General features: G+C 43.6%; 1 protein-coding gene across 2 annotated transcripts in view; it reads right to left on the minus strand.

Moving 5' to 3' along the window:
* MEIS1 (Meis homeobox 1) overlaps positions 1 to 24,712 on the minus strand; it is a 142,974-nt gene extending 118,262 nt beyond the window's left edge. For both annotated transcript variants that reach the window (XM_061155176.1, XM_061155177.1), the window contains exons 1-6: positions 23,988 to 24,712; positions 21,898 to 22,124; positions 19,873 to 20,014; positions 19,264 to 19,314; positions 18,416 to 18,466; positions 16,873 to 17,019 (exon numbers count right to left, since the gene is read on the minus strand). In XM_061155176.1, coding sequence (XP_061011159.1) covers positions 16,873 to 17,019; positions 18,416 to 18,466; positions 19,264 to 19,314; positions 19,873 to 20,014; positions 21,898 to 22,124; positions 23,988 to 23,999 — 630 coding nt within the window. In that variant the 5' untranslated portion in view covers positions 24,000 to 24,712. The remainder of the gene's footprint in view (positions 1 to 16,872; positions 17,020 to 18,415; positions 18,467 to 19,263; positions 19,315 to 19,872; positions 20,015 to 21,897; positions 22,125 to 23,987) is intronic.
* Between the last annotated feature and the right edge of the window lie 500 nt (positions 24,713 to 25,212).

Here is a 25,212-nt window from a genome sequence, read left to right on the forward strand (position 1 = left end):
ACACACACACACACTTCCCTCAGGATGAATGAGGCTCCCCTCACTGAGAACCCCTCACACACATGTCTATTATTTCACTCTCGCAAAGTTCCATGATGATCTGTTGAGTCTGTCTACAATTCTATACCATAAATGTTCTGAAGTCCTGGGCTATATCTTCATTCTAATGCCCTCTATCCCAGAAGAATGTCTGTACCACATTAGACACAAATATGTTTTTCGATGAATAAACAAATCACTTAAGTGATTTATAGGGGATCTCTGTTGTCACCTGATACTGTGATCTCCAGCATTAGACATCATAAAGCATCAAAAAAAAAAGACATGCACAATTTAAAAACACCTCCCTTCTATTCACACAAACACAAACCACTGTAAAAAATATAATACTCAGTTGCAAAATAACACAGGCAAAAGAAAGTAAACTTGCAGCCAGACATATCCTAGACCACTTACACTGTCTGAAGACAAGTCACAACCTCCCTCACTCTTAATGTCCTAATCCGTAAATGAGGATTAAAAAAAATACTTCTCTGCAGACACAGCAAGCATCAATTTCCAGGCATGCAGCAAGTACCCAATAGGTGGCACCTACAATAGCTTTTAATGTGACAATAATAAAGTTACAACACTAATGAAACAACATAGGTTGACCTAGTCAATCCTAAAATATCTACATACAGGTGTACTCAGTTTATAGACCTTCTGGAAAGAACGGTTAACCCAAGCTGGCTTCATGTTCAGCTCAGTATGCCTTGGGCTATCTCCCAGCTGGTGTGTGCTCAGGGAATGCAAACTGATCTTATTTTCACCTTCAAATAACATGATTTTACAGGTGGTTTGCTCCTCCCCACCCCATCAAGTTTCATTTGATACCTAATATTTATAAATCACTTTACAGTCTACAAAGCACTTTGACTTTTTTTGCACTTGGTTTTTCATCACATCAGTAGGACGCCAGAATCATTTTTTTTTTTTTTTTTGCAAACCAAAACAGTGAGGTTTTTTTTTCTTCAAAACCTCTACACTACCAGTCCCACTGGGGGGGGAAAAAAGTGGATAAATGAGAGCCTCGTGATCTTGTCTCTGAAGAGGTCAGCTAGCAGCTAGGTAGAAATTGATGAAATGATCACGGTATTCAAAATCTGAAGTTCAGTCCACACCTATCAACAGGCTGCTTTCTCTTTGGCGAAGTACATTTACTTTTTCAAACCACCAGGGTCTCTTTAGTAAGTGATCTCTAGTGACCTGAAAGAGCTGGCTTGCTTCCCTCCAGACCAGGGAAGTCCCAGTCTACACGGGGGATGCAGCAATGTGTGTATACACAGGCTTGCTCTCCCTCATCTGTACATGTCCATACACACACACCTGCACCAGTCCACGAGGCCGCGCCAAAGGGCTCACCGAACACCACCATCCCACACTGCCGGCCTAACCATTATCTAATGAGGCCCCCTTCACTAGACTTCCCTGGTGGCTCAGAAAGTAAAGAATCTGCCCGCAATGCAGGAGGCCTGGGTTTGATCCCTGGGCTGGGAAGATTCCCCTGGAGAAGGAAATGGAAACCCACTCCAGCAGTTTTGCCTGGAGAATCCCCATGGAAAGAGGAGTCTGGCGGGCTACAGCCCATGGGGTCGCAAAGAGCTGGACCCAACTGAGTGACTAAGCACACACACCACTAGACTTCTCACCTCTGTCTAAACAGTGTCTCTTAGTATCTTTAAAGATTCTTCATGTGTCTCTCAGTCAATGGTGCCAAATGAGGAAGAGGCACCAGACAGACCCATATGCAGAGTGATAAGGACAAACTGTGCAGGTACCCCATGAAAAGGGAAATGTGTTACCTGCATGGACATGAAGCTGAGAAGCTGGGGATCTCAAACTTTTTATTTATGAGTATCTAAAGTCTGCTATGCTGAGACCCCCTCTTTGAAGATCTTGGTGGGTCCCACTGGCAAATGTGCTCAGTAACCAAAACAAACCAGATAAGGTCTCTAACACACTCGGCCACCAGATCACACCTTCAGTTTATTAGAGCCCAAGGGAAAGCCTGCGCCTCTCAAAACTTACCACACAGCTGCAAATTCAGTTAATTCCAAGAAAATGTAAAATTCTTTATACGGATTTCCAAAAATATCCCTGGAAATCATTAAGCAAAATTCATTTAACCATGACAGGTTGGAGCAGGATGTTTTGTTTTAAGACAGTAAAACTGCCCCCTTCCCTTTCAAGCTTTCAGATGTTTTTAAACACCAGAAGCTCACAGATTAAGACCGCAGCCTGAACACGTGCTATGGACCAGGGCCACATTGAGATGAGCTCAGGGAATGGTCCGGAGGCAGAACCTTTTGTAAGTTCACCCTCTGTCCTGCAGAAAGGTGATAAAGTTTGGGAGGTGACTGTCGTGCTGGTTGGAGTCTGGGGCGGTCCCTGGTGGTGGCTCCCACGCACCTCCCCGGGGGAGGTGGGCTTTTTTTTTTTAAAGGTTATCTCCCTCACACACTTCTCCTCCTTTTTCTCATTTCCTTCCCTGTCCCCACACCCACAACCTGCCAGTGGCCAAGTCTGCAGGCCGCCAGGGTTCTTGTTGGGCCCCCTTTTAATGCTGCGATAAAATGTGCTTATTACTCCCACTTAATAGAGGCCTGAGGGTAATTTTGGTGACTCAGGGCAGATGGTAAATTAGTGGTGAGACAATGGGATTCAGCAGCCCATCTCAGCGTCTGTGGCTCACCCCAAGACAACACACTTCCTCTTCTCACAGGGCAGCCCCACCGTACTTGCCATTGTGAACTTTTCATCTAAAAACGCGTCTTGACAACTAGCCAATTATCCCTTAGTTATGGTGCTCATGACACTGGTGCTGGCCGGTATCCTGACACACAGAATAAGTGTGTCTAACTGAGCATCGAATAGAGTTCTAAAATCTTTACAACATAGTAACTCTGATGTATTGCTTTAAATATATATACATATATATGCATATGCATTTACACACACACACATCTGATTGTGTGATAGCAGGAGTGGGGCGTTTGTGAAGGCAGAGATGGCATCTGTTAAATTGAGTTCTATATTTCCCAGTTCTCACGTCCCACAAATAAAACCTACAAAAATGATAATTTTTCAAACATTGAATCCTCTATCTCTGTGTAATGAGGCATGTAGAGAGGAGGAGAAGAATTTTTGTGCTTTTTTGCCTTTGGTGAAAATTCTCCAGGGAGTAATTTCATCTTTAAATGAAAAGTTTTGTATCAGGTGATTGTCTGAGCTCCAGGAATCACTGAAGCCTCAGGTTCAGATGTGAGGAGACACACAAGTGCACGTTCTTGTAGACACAGCCCCATACACCCATCACGTGCACGAGGAATAATGCAAAAGAACGTGGAAAGAACTGATTTTAGTGTTTTTAATTACACTGTCATAGAATCTAAAGCAGCTAGGCAGCCAGGTACATCTTTTAAGTCTCCTAGCCCTTAAATATTTTGCCCACTCTCCTGCAAATCCCCATGTCTTCTTCTCCCAATAGTCAAGGCAGAAATGAGCCTAGAAAACAGGCTCAGCACAACGGGTCACTCCTGAATACTCCTCAAAATCTTACTTTCCCACAGTCTGATATCTTTCAGGTCACAACTCTTATATGCTCGGGTCATTACTAATCTGTAGAGTTGAATTAATTCATCCAGGAAATGATACATGAATTGACAATACAAAGGAAAATGACTATAAATATAAAACACCACCCAAAATATCCCAAATGTTTTCCTGATACCCACATGGCACTGATACATTTTGCACAATTTTTCAACATTGAGAATCAATGCCAGCACTATCCCCTAGTGACCCCATTATGGTCTGAGAAGACAGTATAGATTTCTACCTGGGGTAGGGACATTCAGACCATTTACAAGGAAACAGGGTAATTACAAGCAAAGGGAAACAGCTACCAAGAGGTGAAAACAGTTTTACCCAAATCTCAAAACTGAAAGGCAGACGAGTAACCTAGAAATGATTCAAGTACACTGAATGTTCAAATTCTATTAACAGATGCTTAACAGATGCTAGGTTACTCATCTGGATAAAGAAGCTGTGGTACATATACACCATGGAACATTACTCAGCCATTAAAAAGAATTAATTTGAATCAGTTCTAATGAGATGGATGAAACTGGAGCCCATTATACAGAGTGAAGTAAGCCAGAAAGATAAAGACCAATACAGTATACTCATGCATATATATGGAATTTAAAAAGATAGTAATAATAACTCTATATGCAAAACAGAAAAAGAGACACAGATGTACAGAACAGACTTTTAGACTCTGTGGGAGAAGGCGAGGGTGGGATGTTCTGAGAGAACAGCATTGAAACAAGTATACTATCAAGGGTGAAACAGATCACCAGCCCAGGTTGGATGCATGAGACAAGTGCTCAGGGCTGGTGCACTGGGAAGACCCAGAGGGATGGGATGGGGGGGGGTGGGGATGGGGGATCGGGATGGGGAACACATGTAAATCCATGGCTGATTCATGTCAATGTATGGCAAAAACCACTACAATATTGTAAAGTAATTAGCCTCCAACTAATAAAAATAAATGGAAAAACAAACAAATTCTATTAGCAGTTTGTTGTGGAGAACAAAGGAGAATATAAAGCCTCATTACACTAAGAATCTTAGTGTGTGTGTGTGTTGGTAGCTCTGTCATATCTACTGTAACATATTATCATCTGTAGATGATAACTTTGCACCTCCATGGGCTGTAGCCCGCCAGGCTCTTCTGTCCTTGAAATTCCCCAGGCAAGAATACTGGAGTGGGTGGGATCTTCCTGACCCAGGGATTGAACCTGGTCTGCCGTATTGCAGGCAAATTCTTTACCGTCTGAGCCACTAGGGAAGCCCTTAGTAAAAGTATGTAATAAAAGAAGAATCTTAGTAAAAGTATATAATCTATGTTTTGTAACTTTTCCTTTTCCTGTGCTATGTATTATGGCTGGCATACTACTAATAAAAAAAAAAAATCCTATTTTAATGCTTGACTCTATATGCTTCTACACCTGAAATTGTACCTGTGAACTATAATTCAGAGTTGTGTTTTTAAAAAACCCTCTAATCCAACTGCCACCACTATATTTCCAAATATTTGTAACTAAATAATTCAAACCTTACTCTTCATTTATCTGCTGAGATTTTTCTGCTGAAAGTTAGAGGAGTTTCTATCTTTGCTATTTAGGAGTGGCAGAAGAATCCGTAAATTATATGCCAGCATACCTGGTGTTATAAAGTCCCTTTCATAAGATAGCTTGCTTCCCAATGTTTGATTTTACATTTGTAACTCAGTATTCTGTCCGCCTCATTCTACAAACAAATTAAGATAAAATAAACTCAAAAGTGTCTTATATATAACAACTTCAAACCACAAATTTTGTAGGCAACCACCCTAGCAAAAAGAACATCCAGATAAGGCCAAAAACACTGTATCCTGAGTACAAGTAGATACTGAGATCTTGTAAGCAACTGGACCTCAGCCAGGAAGCATGTGCACTCAGAAATGTGGGGATAAAGTACAAGATATGCACATAACTGTTATTTGAAGTTGAACTTGAAAACAAATCTGTAGTGATTCATTGTCTTATCTCAGCCACATATCTGAGTGGCCAGTCCTCTTTCCCATTATGATGAAATCAGAACAATAGCCACCCCTCCTAATAGGAATTAAGACAGTATTTCGCTTAAACTCTATGATTATATGATGGCCTATAAAATAAACAGCTACCCAATCTTCTCGTCTCAAATCAGATTCATGTTGTTGAAGGTTGGGCCAAATACGAGTAAGGAGATAAAATATTACGGAAAGCACTGTTTAGGGTTTACTGTTATAAATGTTTTACACGCAATGCTATTTAGTTCTTACAGAGGCTCAATATAGTGGGTTCTTTATCGCCATGTTACAGATGACAAAACTGAGGCTCCTGGAGATGAAATGACTTGCCCCCTCACAGACAGCTTGCACTGTGTATATACTCTATTGAGACACTGCCAACCTGAAAGGTTGTGTAACTCAAAATTACCATCAACACCCTTCATCACTGGGGTGGTTCAGTGGTAAAGATTCTACCTGCCAATGCAGGAGACACGGGTTTGATGCCTGGGTCAGAAAGACTCCCTGGAGAAGGGAATGACAATCCATTCCAGTATTCCTGCCTGGGAAACCCCATAAACAGAGGCGCCTGGTGGACTACAGTTTCATGCAGTTGCAAAGAGTCGGACTCGACTGAGCATGCATGGACCCTTCATCACTCTCAAGTCTTCTCTCTTCTACTTCTAAACTCTCAAACCAGAAAACTTTTTTTCTCACATCACAGTTTTGATGCGAGAAGGAAATAAGAATTCAGCCAAAATGCAGTCATGTTTTATTCTACTACTTTATAGCATTATGCTTTGGATAAAAGAATCACGGAAATTGACAATTGCCACTGATTTCCACTAACATTTAGCAACAGGGTATTTTCTAATTTTCCTGTTGTTTTTTTTTTAAGAAGCCCTGCCAGTTTTCATATTTTCAATCAAATCTTATTTTCCAAGTATCATCATTCCTTAGGGATATTTGAATTTTCAAGCCCTCTCACAGTGTGAAATTTGGAGGTAGGGAATAGATGATTCCCTTTTCTTCATTATCCATCTCAGTAAAATCATTAGAGCGCCGTTTTTCAAAGCATCTTGAAATTTAATTTGCATTTCTGGTTCCTAGTTTGGCCACGTTTTCTGTAGTTCTAGGCGTTTAACAGAGAGATCAACGAAAGCAACTGAATTCCAGAAGCAGGAGACTGAGCTGTACCATCGGTGCACTTTTTAAGGAAATTCAGTTAATCAGAATACCATTCTTCCCCGATACCCAGGGCTATTATTCTTGAGGCTATTCATATTATTTTAACAGTTATAGAGTATTTGGAGTATTAGAAGTATACTACAATTGAAGAAAAGCCCCATAATTGATTTGTTAATGTTTCATTCTTCTTCTTTTTTCTATTGGCATGTTCTTTACATGCACTCAATAAATATTAAACACTCAAACAACTCTCTCTCTTAGGTGGCAAGCAAACCTCTAGAATGTCGAAACAGTAGAGTGAAGAACAATGCACCTAATTGAAATGGCAGGGTAATTTGGAAAATAAAATTGAGTTGCTGCAAATCCCAAATTCCAGAATAAAAATGTTTATACTCACTCAAATGCAGATTGTTACTGGCTTTGAATAATTATTAGAATAAAAAAATACTTGAACACCAACAATATACTTGATATGCACAGAACAAACACAGTCTACATGTCTCTATTATTTTGTGCAAGGAAGTGCAGGGCACAATGAGCCTGACATTTTCCTTGGTGGTTTTGTTTTGAACACAGTTTATAAAGTGCCTGAATATGGTGAAACAATAGGCCAAGCCACCAATTGTACAACCAGTGTTAAAAATGTCATGGACATGATTATTCAGAAAATTCTAACCCATTAAGTAAGGGACAGGAAGCAAGCTAATAGAAATGAAATGGTTAAATGATTCTGCTGCTCAGTACCTTATTTTACTCCCCAAACATATTAATTTAGAACACAGATCAATTCAAATTTTAAAATTCCAGATTCTCTTTGGTAGAAGCTGGAGCCAAGGAAATGATGACAATTAAAATGAAAGTTGAAAATGCATTTATTTGCACCTGGAATTATGGAATGCTAACATGTAATGACTCTAAAAGATATATTTATCTGTACAATGAGGGTAATCTTATCTACTCAGGGCTATGCCAATCTTGGCAGAGATGCCAGCCATATCTTAAAAAGATAAATTCCATATGCTCTGTAGAGTTATAGCATATTTCCCATAAATAATGTATACAATAGACTGTAAATAAATAATACATTTATCCGAACTGTTCAAGAGTGAAGGGCAGGGTGGTTACTCATGAGACAGAATCTCTTATGAATGAACAATTTCAAATAAAAGTAATGTCCAATGGTGAGTTATTACGAAGTTCTTACACTAAAATATTCTTAAGTGGGGAGCAGGCAGGGGGCATTAAAAGAATCCCAGATCAGATGGGAACTTTCAAATAAAGGCTCCAACTAAATGTAAAATGTCCAATTTAGTTGTATTGCTAAAGTTTCTATTGTGATTGTTGCATCATAGCTAATAGCATTTTACCTATTTCCTGCAATTCTTAATTCTCTCTGTACACTACTGGTTTGTTTTTGGGGTTTTTTTTTTTTTTTTTAATCAATGAAATAACTAGATTTAAAATGTCAAGTATGAGTTTTTGTCCCATGAAACACATAGATTCCTTTCATTGTATAGGTAATTTTAACTGCAGTGCATAGAAAGGAAGGTTACTACGGAACAAAAATTTAAAAAGAACCCATGTGCAGTAGTTAGTCTGCTAGGGCTTTACATAGTAAAATTGTTAGTCTCCATCTCTGAAGTATCTCCCTTTTGAAGCCCTGGAGACACATAAACTATTTCGACTTCTTGTAAATAGTGGAAGTAGGCTTCTAGATCTTCAGACATTGTACACCATTTAGTATGAAATTAAGTTTTCAGATCACTAAGGAATAGTCTCTGAATTACAGAAAACACTATAGGTCACAGTTAATTATAGCTTGTCTATCAAATTAAGTTAACATTTGAGAACACATACAAATAGTTAAGGAGCCATTAGGAGGAGTGTTATTGTCAAAGAAATTCTTATTAATTCAACTTCTAATATTTTCAAAAGAAGAGAGATAAGCCTTTTTACAAGTTGGGATGGGATAAGGAAACTCTGGGTTTACATCAAATTGCTCTCTTCATTGTCCTTTTGACGACTATGTCGGTTTCATTACAAACTTCATTTTCCAGAGTTTCATAATAGTCATAAACACACTTGACTTTAAAGAGTTTCTATGGGACATAATGTGAATGCAAATGCAGAATAAAATGCAAATCATGGAGGTCTGGGACCAAATATGGACTATCAGTTAAGAATCCAGTCACTGAAAACAAACATTAAGGCCTTAAGAGGAAGAACACAAAGAGGCTGATATGAATCTTTATATCAAGTATTCACAGCCCTGGGGAAAGCAAACAAGAATAACAGTTTTCAGTTTTTCACCTAATTGTAAAACAAAGGGGTTTGGGAATATTTGATGACTTTGGTTTCTATTCACTCCTGTTCTAAAGTGAGTAACATTTTTCATCTTCTCAGGAAAACAAACCCACGTGTGGGTAACAACCCACAAAATACTCAAATAGGGAAGCCTAGCAAACTATTTCAAGTTCAAATCTCAGGCATAGGAGGCTTGCCAATCAGTGGAGAGAAAATGATAAGAAAAAGAAAGAGCTATAGTTCTGTCTTGCTAAATAACAATCAACAACCCAGACACTTAAAACTAATGAATAATGAACATGTGATTATGTTGTGTTGTAAAGTGTAAGGAAAAATCTAGAGAATTGGGAATTCATCATAACAATTAATTCTAAGCCAGCATATGTTGTCAGGGAATAACTTCTAATATCACTCAAAATGCTAATTATTTACGTACTACTATTTTCTAAATGAGTTGGAATCATGTATGTTTAAATCCATTGTAAAATTTAAGACTTGATATTGTGTCAAAATGAAGGAAAAAAAGAAGACTATAAAATGATGCTTAAACTTGTTAAACTCATAAAAAGTTGCAGTCATTTTATAAGTATTACTTAGAAAACTTAGAAACAGCATTTCCTTTCTATGGAAAAACACCATTTAAATTTTTTTTAAAGAAACAACACTTCATTCAAAGTTCTTTACCTCATCTTTATAAATCCCTTTAATTATAAATGGAGTCATAAAGACTATCAAGGGTAAAAATGTATTTTTGAGGATTGTAAATAATATAAAATTTATTTTCACAACTTATTTATCCTGCATTGGTTTATACTATATACAGTGGAGAATCAAAAAGCCAGAACATGGTTATTGCATGTCTTAGAGTTAATGACTTAGTTCTGGTTATAATTTGTATTTAACTGTATATACTCATGATACCAATAAACAACAGGTGTATAATTCAATAAATGTAGAAATAAGCATTTTTTTCAGTAAAGAATAAACTCTTCATGATATGTTTTATTTGGTTTTAGGACTTCTGAACCAAGAAGCCCAGAAATATAAAATCATTTAAAAATATTTGCACTCTTGTATTTCCCTTTAACAAGAACATATTTCCTAGATTAAGAAATGCTATTTGGAAAAAGAGTGTTCAGAGAGAGTGTAGCAAAGTGTTGCCAATTGCTTTAATTCTGCACACATGAATGCATTAAATTGATTGAAATTGGATTCTAGTGACAAATAGTTAAATGAATGTATTCTTGCTTATTTCATGTAGTATCTTTTATACCATTTATTAAAATGTCAGCTTTAGAAGTGTGGGAAATCCAGCAGTTTCCCGATAAAGGTATAGCTCTACTTTCTGGAGAAGCTGTTTAAGACTTCAATAAGCTTTCCCAAATTCCCATAATCCTGAAATCATGGTATATTAAATTAAGGATACAGTGAAGGAGACTTTTTATCTTTTCCACTACATACATATACATACTCATCTGCTTGAATTTTTCAAAATTGATCTCATACATGTTAGGTTTATTCACAAATGTGAAAGATAGTAAAATATCCAAAACTTTACTGGATCCCCAAAGTCAAATCCTGGAATAATTATTTAAATTCAAATTGGGAACCTGTATTTTATGTTTTAGACCTTAACCTTTTAACAGGTACATATCCTGAGGTTTCCTGCCTATTAAGGACACCAAGCCCTACGTGACTTAAAGCAGTATTGTTTTACTAAGGATTTTGAAAACTTTTAGGCCTAACATCTGCACAACTGTCAGAAACACTATGTCACATGTATTCTATTTTTATTTCTTTATTTGTAAAAGAAGACTTTCCCATAGTTTTGATGTCATTTAAAAATATTAAATTAATTTTTTGCACTCAGGAGAAATGGCAAAAATGTCTGTTTCGATTATAACATAAACTCAAGTGCTACTTTGATACAAATACGACAGATATCATAATCCAAAAAAGGCCATGGAAAATGCTACAGTTGCAAACATTTAAGACTGTGTAACAAAAATGACTGAGAATGGTATCAATTTACTATCCTTCAACTATTTCCATGACAGTGGAGTCAAATAATTTTGAATTATAGACCTTCTTACAGGAAGTCTTATTTTGTGTCTGTTTTTTGATCATTCCCCTGCTAGTCCCTATAGGAATTTGGCTGTACGCCGACTTTTCTTTAAAAGTTTCTGTATACATACTCAGGTTGTGTTTGATTATTAAATGCTCATTTATTAAAACTTAAGCATTTCATGTTGGTTTGACATATTTATGTTTCATGAGAAAATATTGCTATTGCAATGGCAAGCATAGCATTACCAATGTGAAAATACTTCACTCGAATTCATTTGACGGCATTTTCATTTATATGTGTTTTAATACAACTTGTTATGCATTCTTCAGTTTCTCCAACTCTACCTGCGAGGGAAGGTAAGCTAGTTTTATAACATAGGCCTCTTGGTAAAACTGTAGTCTATCTGCTTGGCCTTAAAAAAAAAACCTATATTTCTACTATGGGACCACAAATAGTCTTTGTTTTTAAGAGTACGGAGTTTTACTGCATAATTTTCCGTCCGTCACCCGGCAACAGCTGTGTTTTAAATCTTTTGGACTATGACAAACATTTTAACATTTAAACATACGAGTGTTTGAAAACATAATGATTTAAAATTTGTTTATTTTCAAAGTTGGGCCATTATAGCATGATATTTCAGTTACTTTTTTTTGAAAGCAAGGCCCTTATTTTAAAACCTTTTCTTCTTCCTTCTTTCTTCTGCTAGTTAAATTTCGTGTTTTCTACTAAAAATCTCTAAGTTAGGACCGATACCAAGAGTCATCACAACCACTCTATATATTTCTAAATCATGAGCCATGGAGTCACTCTGGTGGGAGAGGAACTGCTATTTGAGTGACCTATTGCCACAGAGCTAGTTAAATCACTGAACAATAGTTACTGTTACGGGGCTTTACTTTTACAAAGTAGCATTAGTATCATTGCTTTCTACTAACCATAGAGCTCGCACTGGGGACTTCTACTGTGATAGGGAGAGAGAAACTAGGAAAGGGGAATAACTTTCACAGCATTAACATTTAGACTCTGAGACATTTAAAAATGTAATCGATCTCAACCTATCTGCATTGACTCTGTACCACTTTTTTTTTTCCTCTCAAATGTTTTTGGCATGCCCCTAATAAGAATCAATACATCCCTACTCTGACAGTCACACATAAATACACCCAAGGAGCCAATCAGAAAACAATAAAAACACACCTGGTAAACAACTATCTTTGAAATCAAAGGATACTAAGCAACAAAGGGCCTAGAATGAACATCCCAATTAGCGACTGTAGTGACAAGCAGTCAACACCTTATTATTTAATCATTAAAGAGAATCTTGCCATAATTTCCCTCTGACATATTTCAAGAGGAATTAAGAGTATCCCACATGACTCACAACAATAATCAAAAGTAAAGTCAGATTATTCTAAGACTCCACGGCCTTCAAGGCCTGTGGACTCAGAGGTTCCAAGATTAAGACATTAAGTGAGACCCTAAAAGCACTTACAATTTAAATAAGTTGTGTCCATGTGTTAAGCATTTAGAAACAAACTAATTGATATTTTCTTATCCCTCCATGTTTGTGTCCAGTTTTTCTCAATGGATGAAAACAAAATTGCTTGCATTCCTAGTATTAGTAAATATCCCTTGGCCTCATCTTTTTTTTTTTTTTCCTAAAGCAGTGGATCCAATAAATGAAGACTATTAGGCCTCCCCATCCCTAAGCAACACCTCCTCAAAAGAGAAAGCTTAAATCTCCCTTGGACATGTCCCCATCCCACTTTGCAGGGAAGGGGTGTTTTCTGTCAAGTTCAAGTTCAGTTTTAAGACGGTCATCTCAAACGATGCTTTAGAAACAACGTTCTGGACTCTTCAAATAAAACACTTGCCACCTGGGTTCCCCGGCCCCACTGGGAAACCAAGGCGCACTGGCTCAGGGCCGCCCCTGATCCCAGAGGCCCGGAAGCCTGCTGCTCTCCGGCCTGGGCCGCGCAGCCCGGGCGCGGTCACCCCTCCCCGGGGAGCTCAGCAGCGCTCGGCATTTAACCTGCCTGGCGAGCGTGGCTTTCTGGCTCCATCTCCGGGAGCCACATTACTTCTCCCCAGATGTCAGAGACAAATCTAGATTAACATGCAACAGGGCGCCCTGCGCAGCCCACCAGCCCTCGAACAGGAGCTGTTAAATGCAGATTCAGCCGAGGACCCCCCGGAGAGCTGCTGTTGAATAAAAATTGTAATCCAAAGGGACCTTTTCTTTGCCTCCCCCTGCTTGTGGGAGAACCCGGGTTGGCGCCTGAGCACAGACTCAGCTAGACCCGCTCGCTGCGAGGGGGCCTGGCCACCTCTGTTGGTGGCCTTCGGGGGCCCCAGGGACTCTTGCTTCTCTCTCCTCTCCCTCTCGCGACTGTCCTTGGAGTGGAAAATGCTTAGATTCAAGGAGTGGCGAGAAACAAACAGCCCTAGGAAGGAAGGCTTTATTCGACAGCTTCTTCCTGGAGGGCGGCCTGAAGTCCAGCGTCTGGCAGCCAGATTCTTCCCCGCCTAAGCCCTCTTGGCGACCCCAGTTCCACTCTGGGTCCCCCAAACTCGCGCTCCGCCTCCCCGCGCCCTCCGTCCTTCCCCTGCGCCAACCAGGCTCAACCCTGGCCTCGACGCCTCGCACGGTGGCCCCCCTCTGCGCCCGCTCCGGGGGTCTCAGCCGGCCCTCGCGCCCTGCTGAGGCCGGAAAGGCCGGGTGCCCCTCGCTGCCCCCAGGCCCCGGGCGTGGGGAGCGACTGTGCCGAGCGGCGAGCGAGGCCGTCAGGAGAGGGCGCCCTGGAGGCCTGCGCCCGAGGTAGGTGAGTCTCGGACCTGGGACGTCGGGGTCTGGGAGTGGGAGTCGGGGGAGGGCGTTGAGGGTGGGGTGAGAGCGGGATTACGGCTTCTAGGGGCACCTTAATCTGATGAGAAAAACAAAGCACCAAACTAAGGACGCCTCAAGGCCAAGTGGATTTCCTCCGATTGAGCCCTCCGGGAAATCGGCTGGTATCCAAGTCGTGGATTTCAAGTCCCCGCGCGGGTGGCAGCCTTCGCGCCCTCCGAGGAGAAAAGTAAAATAAAATAAACCCTACTGCCCACAGGCCCTAGAGACAGAGGGGCTAATGAGCAAACGACGCCCCGCGTTCGCACCACACCTGAAGCATCCAGGCCCGCAGCACACCCGCCACTGGGGCTCAAACTGGCTGGGCCGCATTCGCAGACAGGTGGCGAGGCAGTCCTTTCCGGGCCCGGCCCCTGGGGGCCGGCGAGCCGGCTCCAGTTAGGAGGACTGGCGTCCATGAGGCGGCCCTAGTGCCTCTTCCCTCCGTCCCCACCTCCCAGGACAGGGGACTCCACCCCGCGACTGAGGCACAGTCCCGCGTGCGCCCCGCGCTCTGCGCGCCCCTCTCCAAAGGGAGCCCAGGCACACTCGCTCCTGGCTTCTGGGAAACAGACAATTCCAAAGCACACACTTGGGGTTTGCGGCCCTGCGCCCAACTGAGACCTCGGTGAGCCCGAGAGGGTCACGCGAGCGCGCCCACGCGCACAGGCCCACCGAGCCACGAGCTTAGCCAGAGCTGCGAAGCCCCCACTCGTAAGCGGCCGGGAGGGAGGTACGCTGCTCATTTTATAGTTGGGGAGGAGAATGAAGTGCCAGTTTTCACCCCTGACCACTGCCCACCAATCCGCATGTCTCATAAAGGTAACTGAGTAACCAAAGTTTACCTAAGGAGTGGAGGGAGGACTCAGTTTTGTTTTACCAATTTTGTACCCCTAAAACACCCCTAACTCTGGTCCTTTATCTTTGATTTTAATAAAATAATGATTCGTTGGGAAAAATGGGGTATAAATCTTCATTTTGGAGGCAATTAAAGTGTTGATTTCATTCATGCCCCTAAGCGATTCTTGTAATTTGCTCAAATAGCTTTATGTACCCAGCACTCCGGAGCTTTTAGAATCCCATTTTCTAGTTAGGCTTGTTGGATTACAATTTTTATTCAACAGCAGCTACCCGAGGGTTCCTCAGCAGAATCTGCATTTAACTGCTCCGGGGACAGGGCTGGCAGCCTGAACCAGGCGGGAGGCCGAGCGGCCGGCGGGGGTGGGGACCGGGGGGCGCGCCAGGATCGCGCAGGCTGCCTGTTCCGGGCACTCGTCTACACTGCCGAAAGTTTGTAACTCGCCAATTAGAAAGGACCCGGCGCGTTGACGCTTTTAAAGCTCAGCTTTGCCTGCCCTCCACTTCTTTGGGGTAAAAGGAGGAATTCCGCCTCTGCCGAGGGGGTCACCCAGAGAAATCCAGTTGGGGACTGAAGGGAGTGATATGGGGAGAAGCAACCTTGAGGATGACACCTAGACGAGGAGTCGGGCACTTCGGCAAGGACTCTGCAAGACAGTCGCTGGCCAACCGTGATCATGGCAGAGCGTGCAAAGAAAACTCTGTATGACTGGCTGGCCTTTGGCTTAACAAAGGCAGGCTGCTCTCTCTCACAAGACAGGACTCACGTGCCAAGTCAGAAAGAGAAACAACTCAGGGCCTTCACTTATAGGTGGACAGGCGCAGGAGGCCCGCCACCCAGATCTCTAGACGCCCTGCCATAATTCGCAACCGAAAGCTGTCCTGAACCCTGTGTCATCTCATCCACTCCTCACGTTTTCACTTTCAGTGCATTTTCTCAACTCCTTTGGGCCGACAGAGACAGGAGTGACGGAGGGACTAGGAACAAACATTGGTGTTGGGGTGAGAGAAATCTGCCCCCACCCCCAGCAACTCCAAATAAAAGTCGTCCCCACTTAGCAACGCAGCAGCGGAAGAAGGGCCTGGAGGGAGGACGAGAGGAGGGGGCGAAGCCAGCGGAGGCCGGCAGCCAGAGCAGGGCGGCGCGAAGTCCCCCCACCCGCCACGCCGCCACACCGAGGGAGTCGCGAGGAGCCCCTGACGCAGACGCTTCCGAAAGCTGCCAACCCAGAGGGCCCAGAGCACGTACCGGCTGGAGGATGAGTGGAAAGGAGGAGGAGAAACGTCCATATTTATCTGTTTTTCTAACCTCGGCCTGGTCTTATTTTTTCTATTAAGTACAATAAAATGGGCGAGCTTGCAGCAAGCACTGCACAAAGCAATGTTCAGTGAGGTCTAGAAGCGTTCGGCCGAGGAAAACTGACAAGACAGGCTAATGAACCGTATAGACAGGGAGAAAATAGCAAGCATTTGCTAGATTTCAAACCCTCCCTGTCTCTCTCAGACCACCTATCTTGGGTTTATTCCTAATAAAATAAGAAATAAGCAGTCCTTACACTTTTCTTTTCTTTGAGAGAGAAGGGGGAAAAAATGCTCCAGAACAAAGCCCTACCACCAGAGGCGGTCACTGGCAGTTAACACTCCCATTATTGTAGAGGGTAAATAAAATAAAGACAAAAATTAAAAGCGACAAGAAACAGGTCAAGTTTGCAGGCAAAGCTTTTACAAGCTCATCTCTCCAGGTCGAATCCCAGAGCCAGCCTTAATGAAGCAATAATAGCCACATTATTCAAAAATTTTCATTTCGATGGAAATGTATCTAAAAGGGACTTAATCATATGCAAATAATAAAAGGAGGTGGTAGTGATCCAGCAAGCAATATGCATACAGATTTTTTTTTTCCCAGGGATGTTGAAATTGAAAAGCGCATACCTGGTCGGTTAGATTTGCTGATCTTGTTATATCTTCACTGTCTGATTTTGATCCTCCTTCTCTATCGTCTATCACCAAATCGATAGGCATTTTCCCTTTCAAACAGCTAATATACCGGTGGCAGAAATTGTCACATAATTCGTGTACCTACATTATGACAGAAATAAAAAAATGGAAATATAATCAGGAGTTCATAAATGACATTGACAAGTGCAATCCACCCCCCTTGTGAGATCCAAACTTCTAAATAGGGGAAACACAGGGCAATTGTCCTCCAGAGACCCCCAGACGCATCCAGAATTAGGAATAACTTTCTTTTCTTGCAAAATAGAGATATCCCAGAAAATTGACAGTGACAAGATGCTTCACAGGCTACAACATATTCAACACCCGTGTTAAATTCATCTGCTCCTGGGGCCGTGGCCATTAAAGAGGTGACCTACGTGGGTGACATTTAAGGTAAACTATTTAATTTTGTCCAGTTATTTTTATCATAAATCCTTTTCCAACATGTCTAAGAAAAAAATTAAATATACATATTTGTGTATGTATATAAAGGACCAGTACTGTGTTGGTATAGGCTATATGCCTGACAATCCAAGTCCCTTTAACATTGGTAATTAGGGTTTCTATCTATAAGAAGCATATATTAGGATGCTTCCTTTAAAAAAAAAAAAAAAGACTCATGATATGATGTGTGTGTGGGGGGGAGCCCTTACAGCCACAAAAAGGTATCAAACTGATTAATTTTTTTAAGGGAAAAGAATGCTTCAAAATATTTAGGGATAGGTGGAGCAGTGTCTTACAGGACCCAGGCATCACTGACATGCAAAAATTCACAAGAAACCCCAGTGTGCTTGCAATTTAATGTTACTTTGAATTACAATGCATTAAGTTTTTATTGCTGAGATTTATAGAACAGCTAGCAAAATCACGTTATCCCACACCCTTTCTTGAGTGTGAAGGTGGGATATGTGCAGGATTCCCAGACTGAAGAAACTGACACAACTATCAACTCTGCTTTGTCTCTGCAGAACCTTTAAAGTGCCTCCCCCACCGCCTCCTCCAGACTCCTCGCCCACTCCTCCTCCCACTCCGCCTCTCCCCCTGTATCTGACCTGCCGCTGCTCTCAGACTGTCTTCCAGAAACTCACTAAAACTAAACAAACCCCCCCCCCCCCCCCAGAGGTAGCAAAGAAGACTAGGAGGAAGAAGAGAAGGTACAACCTGTGAAGCAAATTCAGGATAGCTTTCTAAACATCTAAGGGGATGCATAGCCCTGCAACTACTTACACAAAGCCAGCAAGGTATTAAGAATGAATACAAGGCTAGGGCGTTTGTGATCCCAGTTTTAGTGTCTGAAATTGTAATTAAACTGCAAAGAGAAATGGACGCAAAGATTGGCCTTGACACTAATTACCAGAAAGAAAGACGTTTATGCAAATGTCTCTGAAGCCTGAACTTCAGCCATTCTGAACCCTCCCCTTCTGTGTGTTTGGGCATGAGGGGGAAGCAAAAGCAGAAAAAAAGCTAGAGAAATTACCTTCTCTAATTCCAACAGATGAAACCTTAATACTTGTATGGCTTGAATCATCTGCAAAGATACAAAAAGAATGAGCGCCCCATTCGTAGCTTGCAGAAAATTGGCTGTCACAGCTCTAACATCCCCAGCCCTCCCCTCCCCCCCCAGTAAATAGAGTTATTTTGATTTATGGCAATAACACTAAAACTTAACAGCAGCGACTGGGTACCATCTAGAGGTTTATATTTCTTAAGGAGAAAAAAACAGCTAAAACAACAACCAAGCATCTAAGTGGGGGTCATAAACACTCTCCTTCCCCATAGCTCCCCTCTTTCTCAGCCCCACTGCCCCTGCACCACCCCAAAGGGCCGCACCCCTCCACTAGGTATTTCCTTGGAAGGCGTGCACGGAAAATATTCCCAATAGTCTCCAAACTGTGGCTTTTCACACTGCAAACTTTCTGCCGCCTTCTGCACACCTTTCCGATAAACTGGTGGTTTGGGGGGTCTGGCCTGGTTGCTTGCCCTCGTGACGCGACTTTGAGGGCTGGGAAGTCCGCAAAGTTTAAGCACACACGCTGACAAGCCGGGAGATAAATCCCCGGGCTGATTAGAGCCGCGCTGCCCGGCTGTCATAAAAAACAAAAGCTCGCGTTTCCCCGCGCCAGTTCACCCGGCCCCTCTCAAGGTGAATTTATTTCCCCGGACCCCGTCCCGGCCCACTTGCCGGTGGATGGAAACCCTTGCAGCCCACTTGCAAGCTACGGGAGGAAGGGTCTAGAAACCTCAGGGCGCTCAGAGCAAAGGGTGGGGAGAAGGGGGGCTGGGGGAGGGAAGATGTGGGGAGGGGAGTAAGGGGTCCGCTCTTACCAAGTTATCCAGTTCTGGATTAGAAGAAAAGAGAGGTTTTTCTGCGCGAATCTAAATACAAGTGAGAAGGAGAGGGGAGAGGGAGGGGAAAGGGGTGGGGGGGGGGGGAGAAAGAAACATTTGAAATCTGGTCGCCTTCCTAGTTTCTTGCCTCATTACACTGTCGGGGGCAGGATGTAACCTCCGGAACAGACTCGGTGACACCGAGTTCGTCCCGTGCAGAAACCCTTCAATATAAGTCAAATAATCCGAAAACAAGCCCAGAGCACAGGGTTACTTTTCCCAGCAGTGTGCTGCTAAGAGATCCCTGCCCAGCTCGCCAACTCCAAGGAAGGTCCTGCGCAGGGGGTATGGGGTCGCATTTTACAGAGAGAGCTTTCTGCGTCGGGTTAGGGAGCGGGAGTGGGTGAGAAGTGGGATGATTTTTGGGCGTCCGCAAACAGACACTGATTTAGGAGGAAAAGCTCAGGGAAGGTGTACCAGGCCTGGCTTAGGGCAGACTGTTTAGCTGGTTACTTTTGCAAATGTGCTTGGGGCGGGGGGGTGTGGAGGGAGGTTCTTTCTTTCTTTCTTTTTTCTTTTTACTTTGGAAACATTGATTTTGCTGACCTGTTTGGCGAACACGGCTATATCTTCATTGAATGACTCTGACGAGCAGACGTCCCCGCCCGCCACCCCCGGCTCGCGGGGGGTACAAGTAGCTAATTCACATTTCTCAAAAATCAGTGCTAAGAGAGGGAAGAGGGGGTGTCTGCAAGAAAATACAACAGTCACAAACAACACAATGGTTAGTCCCGCGGCAGTGAAACACGGAGCCCAAGAAAAACAGCCGGAGGAGCTCAAGACGGGGACCTCCCTCTCCCTGATTTTGACATCTACTTGTTCCCCTTCCCCCACCCCTACCCCCAAGGTGACGGCTCACCTCCCCTTCCTCCTTGGGCCCCCCCAAAGTCGGAGGCCCTAAGCCATGGACCGTATCTGAGGACCGGTTCAGCCTATCTGGCCTGAGAAATTAGTAACATTTGCTAAGAATAAAACCCAAGCGGTTCCAGCAGCCATTTTGAATTAAGTTTCCCATCCCGACCAGCCCTCGGCCCTCCGCTGCACACCCGGGACCTGGAAGAGGAGAAAGGCGCGGGGGCGCAGGAGGTGGGAAATCTCCTTCAAGTGGGTTCCTCCGAGGCCGCCCCGGGAAGCTCAGACTCTGGGGATCTTGGAGGCAGGCGCTCAGCTAACTTGGGGCAAGGACCTCTCTGGCTGTGGGACCGGCCGACTGTCAGAGAGCTGGACCACCGATCCCGACCCCACGGCCCTCAGAGGGCCGGAGGGCTCCTCCTCGGCTCCCTGCACACTTCCCTCACTTCGCCGACGGTCCCCATCGCCCCCCCACCCCGCCCCCCAAGAAAGTTCCTTCAAATGTGTCTGCGGTCAGGCCTTTCATTTTGTCCCTGCGTAATGGCCAAGCAACTAGTATTGCGAGGGGCCTAGATGTTGCTTATCTCAGCCCATTAAAAACAAAACAAAACAAAACAAGCCTCTTCTAATGCCCAAAGAGTTGTCTCAAGTCTTTTATTAGCTCTCACAGCCCGGCTGGGAATTTAACAGTTTGGGGTCCTTTTCAAAGCTTCCCCAAATGTTCTGTCCGGGAGCCTAACCCATTTGCACCTAACGCTGCAGAGAGGACGCTGGGGTTTAAACAAGCCCACTGCACACGGAACCAGAAGATAAAGCAGAAAGGGTTTTCAGTCGGGGAGGGTCAGTGTTACCTGGTTTTTTTGTCTTTCAAAAGAGGAAATAAATAAAAATAAAAGTGGCTGCAAAGTAAAAAGCAGTCCCCCAATACCTCAGCACACAGTAGGCACAAGTGACTTTCAGAGGGTTTCGGTCTAACCCCAGGGCCCGGGAGAACACGGTGTGAACCGCAGCGGAGCCCTACACCGGCCGAGAGCACCCCGCATCTACTTCTAAATCCTGCAAGTTTCGCCCTTAAACACAAAGTCCTAAAACGGCCACAAGTTTCTTAAGGTCTGTAACAATTCAGAGTGAGCTCCTCTCCTCGACTGCAGTGGTCAAACTCCATAAATGCAAAGCCTGTTCCCCCTTGCCTGACCTGCAACTGTCCTCCCTAGATTTTATTGTGCGGTGGCAAGGCCAGCATACGGTGGCTGAGTAAACTTAGCAAGTCAGAACAATCAGTGGCTTAAAAGATTTTCCTTTAAACTAAAAGTTTCGTTCCAACACAAAGGCGCCTACGTTTAGAAATCCCCAACACCCTCCCCGAGAAGTCGAGCAAGTGAGGACTCCAACCCACTGAACTACGGAGCCGGAGTCTGCGGGGGGTGGTGGGAGGACGAGGGACCTTTGGCAACTTTCGCACGGCGTCCCCTCCGCGGGCATGGCCTCGGCGGAGCTGGACGCTGGACCGGCGCGGAGCCTGAGCGGAGACGGGGGCGAGCCGGGGGGCGTCTGGGCTGGCCGCCTCCCCCAAATCTCCATGCAAAGAGAATGAAAAGTCACCAAATAATGTACCTCCAAATCCAGAGAGCTCTGACTTTCCTCCTATCGAGGGCAAAGGGAAATGGGGAAAGAAAGCCTCGCCTCGAAACTACTGAACCTGCTGCCCGTCGTACCTACCCATAAATGGCATCTTTATCTCTCTTTAAAGCGTCATTGACCGAGGAACCCATGCTGGGAGCCATGGCGTTGGTGTGGGCTGTGTGCGGATACTGATGCGAGTGCAGAGGAGGCCCGTGGTTCAGGTGGTGGACGGGCTGCATGGACCTGGCTGCATGCGGGTCCCCATACATCGTGGAGGGAATGCCTACTCCATCCATGCCCCCGTAATGGGGCAGGTCGTCGTACTGCATGACAAACAGGAGAGAAACAAGGTTCAGAAGGCCAGGCAGGCACACAGGGGAGACGGCAGGGCACGGAGCTTATACGTCAGTCCAGCTGGATCCTTCAACCCCGAATTCGGGGGCCTTGCCTCTCTGAAGTTGAGATTTCTCATTAAAAAAATTTTTTTTTTAAGTAAAAACTCTAGGATTCTTGGTGAGACCTCGGCTAGTTGGAATGGTCTTGCCCTAACTTGTGTCCTTATCAACTAGTCAGAAATTCAGGATCCTTTGGCAAGGAAGGAAGGAAGAAAGAAAGAAGGAAGAAAGGGAGGCATTCTCCCGGAGGGCGAAAGGTAAATCGTGCATGTCTCTAGAGGAGGAAATTCAAAATCACAATAATAAAACGTGCCAGGACAGTGCAACAAACCTGCCTAGTTTCACAGCCCCTTCCCATCAGGGGGAATTAAAAAAAAAAAAAAAAGTTACGATGAGAACAGCTAAGCCAAGCACGTGAATTCAGACAGGCTTCTCATTTTATTTCCCTGCCAGCGTGGGGTTAGGCAGTCCTGCAAGACACTGCATTTCCTTTGCTCTCCAAGACAAACTTTGCAAAATCATACAAAACTAACTGCCCCCTTTATAAGTGAAACTCAGAGAAGGGTAACTTCTCTTGGACATTAGGGCTGAATTTAGAATTAGCCAATATTCCCCCCGAGTTAAAAGAAAATCTATAGTTGGAGCAGTTATTCTATTTTTTCTACTATTATGAACTTTCCCCCTAAACTAGAAGGCAATGAGGTAAATTGTTAGTCATCAGGTTTAAAGCAAATTTAAAAGTAAATGCACATTCAAACCACCACCCCCCATCTTCGTTCTCTAGAAAAACTACTTTCATATTGTCATTATTTTTGTGTGCAAAATTTAGCTATTGAGGTTTTTCTCATTGCTTGATTTCAGGCAAGTTCTTTTCCCAAGATTTGGAGGCACTGAGAGTGAAATGATTTTCAAAGAGGAATTGCCACTTTCATCTCCTTAAAGCCAGAGGTGTGAAAAGAGTTTGGAAGAACGCTGACATTTGCCTGAACCAAAGGAGTAAAGAAAAAATGTGTCAGCCTAGTAACTTTCTTTTGCAAACAGAGCTTTGAGGGCCAGGGCACAATTTATGCAAGGAAGGCTTTTTGTAGATCCCCTTTCTTTAAAGAAACTACCTCTGTTGGGTTGTCATTGTCTCACTTTACTCTCACTACATTTCCATTCAAATAGGAATATTGGGGAAATTAGTATTGCATTTTTAAAGTGAATAGTTGTGTGCTTAGGATCCAATTAGTGTAGGGCTTTTCTAAGAAAAACTTACAAAATATTACCTTGTATAAAAAGTCATGTACATTAAAATTACTTTTAAAAGATGAATGCTTTCCGACCCCCCCAAAAAAACTGTTGTACTATGACAAAGTTATTTGCTTAAAAATGCTAAACCCTTCCAGTGATATTAAAGATGAGCATAATCAATAACATATCAGAAGTTTCTCACTGCTTATTTTTGTTTAAAAATAGCTTTAAATTTCTGCTCCTTGAATGTTCAGGCTATATAACATCAAGTATCCAGCGCTTTTTGTTTTTTAAACAGATGATTGCCCGAGCTTGTATTTTTATTTATATAGCTGCTGGTTAGGAACCTATAGGAAACTTGATTACTTGAATTAACAATTACATGTAACATGCATAAGTCTACAAATGCCTTGAATAAATCCTCTTGCTTTAGGCCACGGCTTTAGGAGCCTCATTCAAAAAAAGACAGAGAAAAAAGGAAACTTTTTAACAGTGTCTTTCAGCCACGTTTCAATTTAATCTCACATTTGAGTTCCACAATTGTTTTTTAATACGTACCCTTTGCGCCATCGGCCTCCCTGGCTCCCTTCCTACTTCAACTTCTAATATATCCTCTTTAAGGCCAGTGTGAAAAGAAACAAATACGTAAACTCCCCCGGAAAAAAAAAAGAAAAGAAAAAGCACGACGAAAAATCCCTTAACGTCTCCAGCAACGTGAGCTACTGGTCCCAGATCTTCGGTCTACGGGACCTGAAGCAAAGCGCCCGAGTCACTGAGCATAAAAGCGCTCCGTTTCCAAGACAGCAGCAGGGGCAAGGGAAAAAAAAAAAAAAAAAGCAGATCTTCTCTCCCCAAAAAATCAGTTAAAAAAAAAAAAAAGAGCGCCCCTCAGACCCAACTACCAAATCTCATGGCTTTCTGCCACTCCGGCTGTCAATCACAGGCGAGGTTGTCAACGTGGTGAATGAATGATCATCCGCTCTGTCTTCTTCTGGTCAGAACACCTCAAATGTTAATATTCAAATGCACAAAGCCCTAGCGTTCGCTTCCCTTGAATCAGTCCTAATTCCTAATCAGTTTCTCTCTTCTCTCGCTCGCTCTCTCTTTCTCTTTCTCTCTCTCTCTCTCTCTCCGTCTTTGCAACTGCTGCACTGGAGGGAGATTAGAGGAGGAGGGTTAAAAAAAATGTCTGTCTGAGTTTGTCTTAAAGGAGCCACGATCGATGCTGCCCGCTTGCAGTCCCCGTGCGTGTGTAAAGTGTGTGTTGCACAGGCGGAGAGGTGGATTCCGACCAGAATGCTAGAACCCGGAAGTAGTGGTGGCCATAACAGGTCGCGTCTTACACAATGCATTGGGCTGCAGCAAGTAGACTCCTCGGCAGGGGTGGGTGCGCGAAGCGAGCTCTGGCCGCACTGGAGAGGCAGAGAGGCGCTCCATTAAATCGCACGCCCAGACACAAACACCCACACACCCAGGGCACACGCGCACAAGCGCGGGCAGAAGCCCCCGGCCGCCGGCTTTATTTTCCGTATTCTTTTCTCTCCCTCCCCCTCCAGACTCTCTCCCCAAAGCTGACTCTCTTGAAATAAATCGGGAATAAACGCGGGACAAGCCGCGGCGGGAGTTCTTTTGCCCAGGGATCCGCTGATAGACTTCCTGACTTTCCTCGAAATTATTGGGGTCTGCCTGTGTTTTTCGGCTCGGAGGGGGGCTGATGCAGAAAGTAGTGGATTCTTATAACCAAATACTCCACGTAGAAAAGTCAAACCGAGAGCGAAGAGGA

This window comes from Dama dama, chromosome 11 (assembly GCF_033118175.1).
Source record: "Dama dama isolate Ldn47 chromosome 11, ASM3311817v1, whole genome shotgun sequence".
NCBI lineage: Eukaryota > Metazoa > Chordata > Mammalia > Artiodactyla > Cervidae > Dama > Dama dama.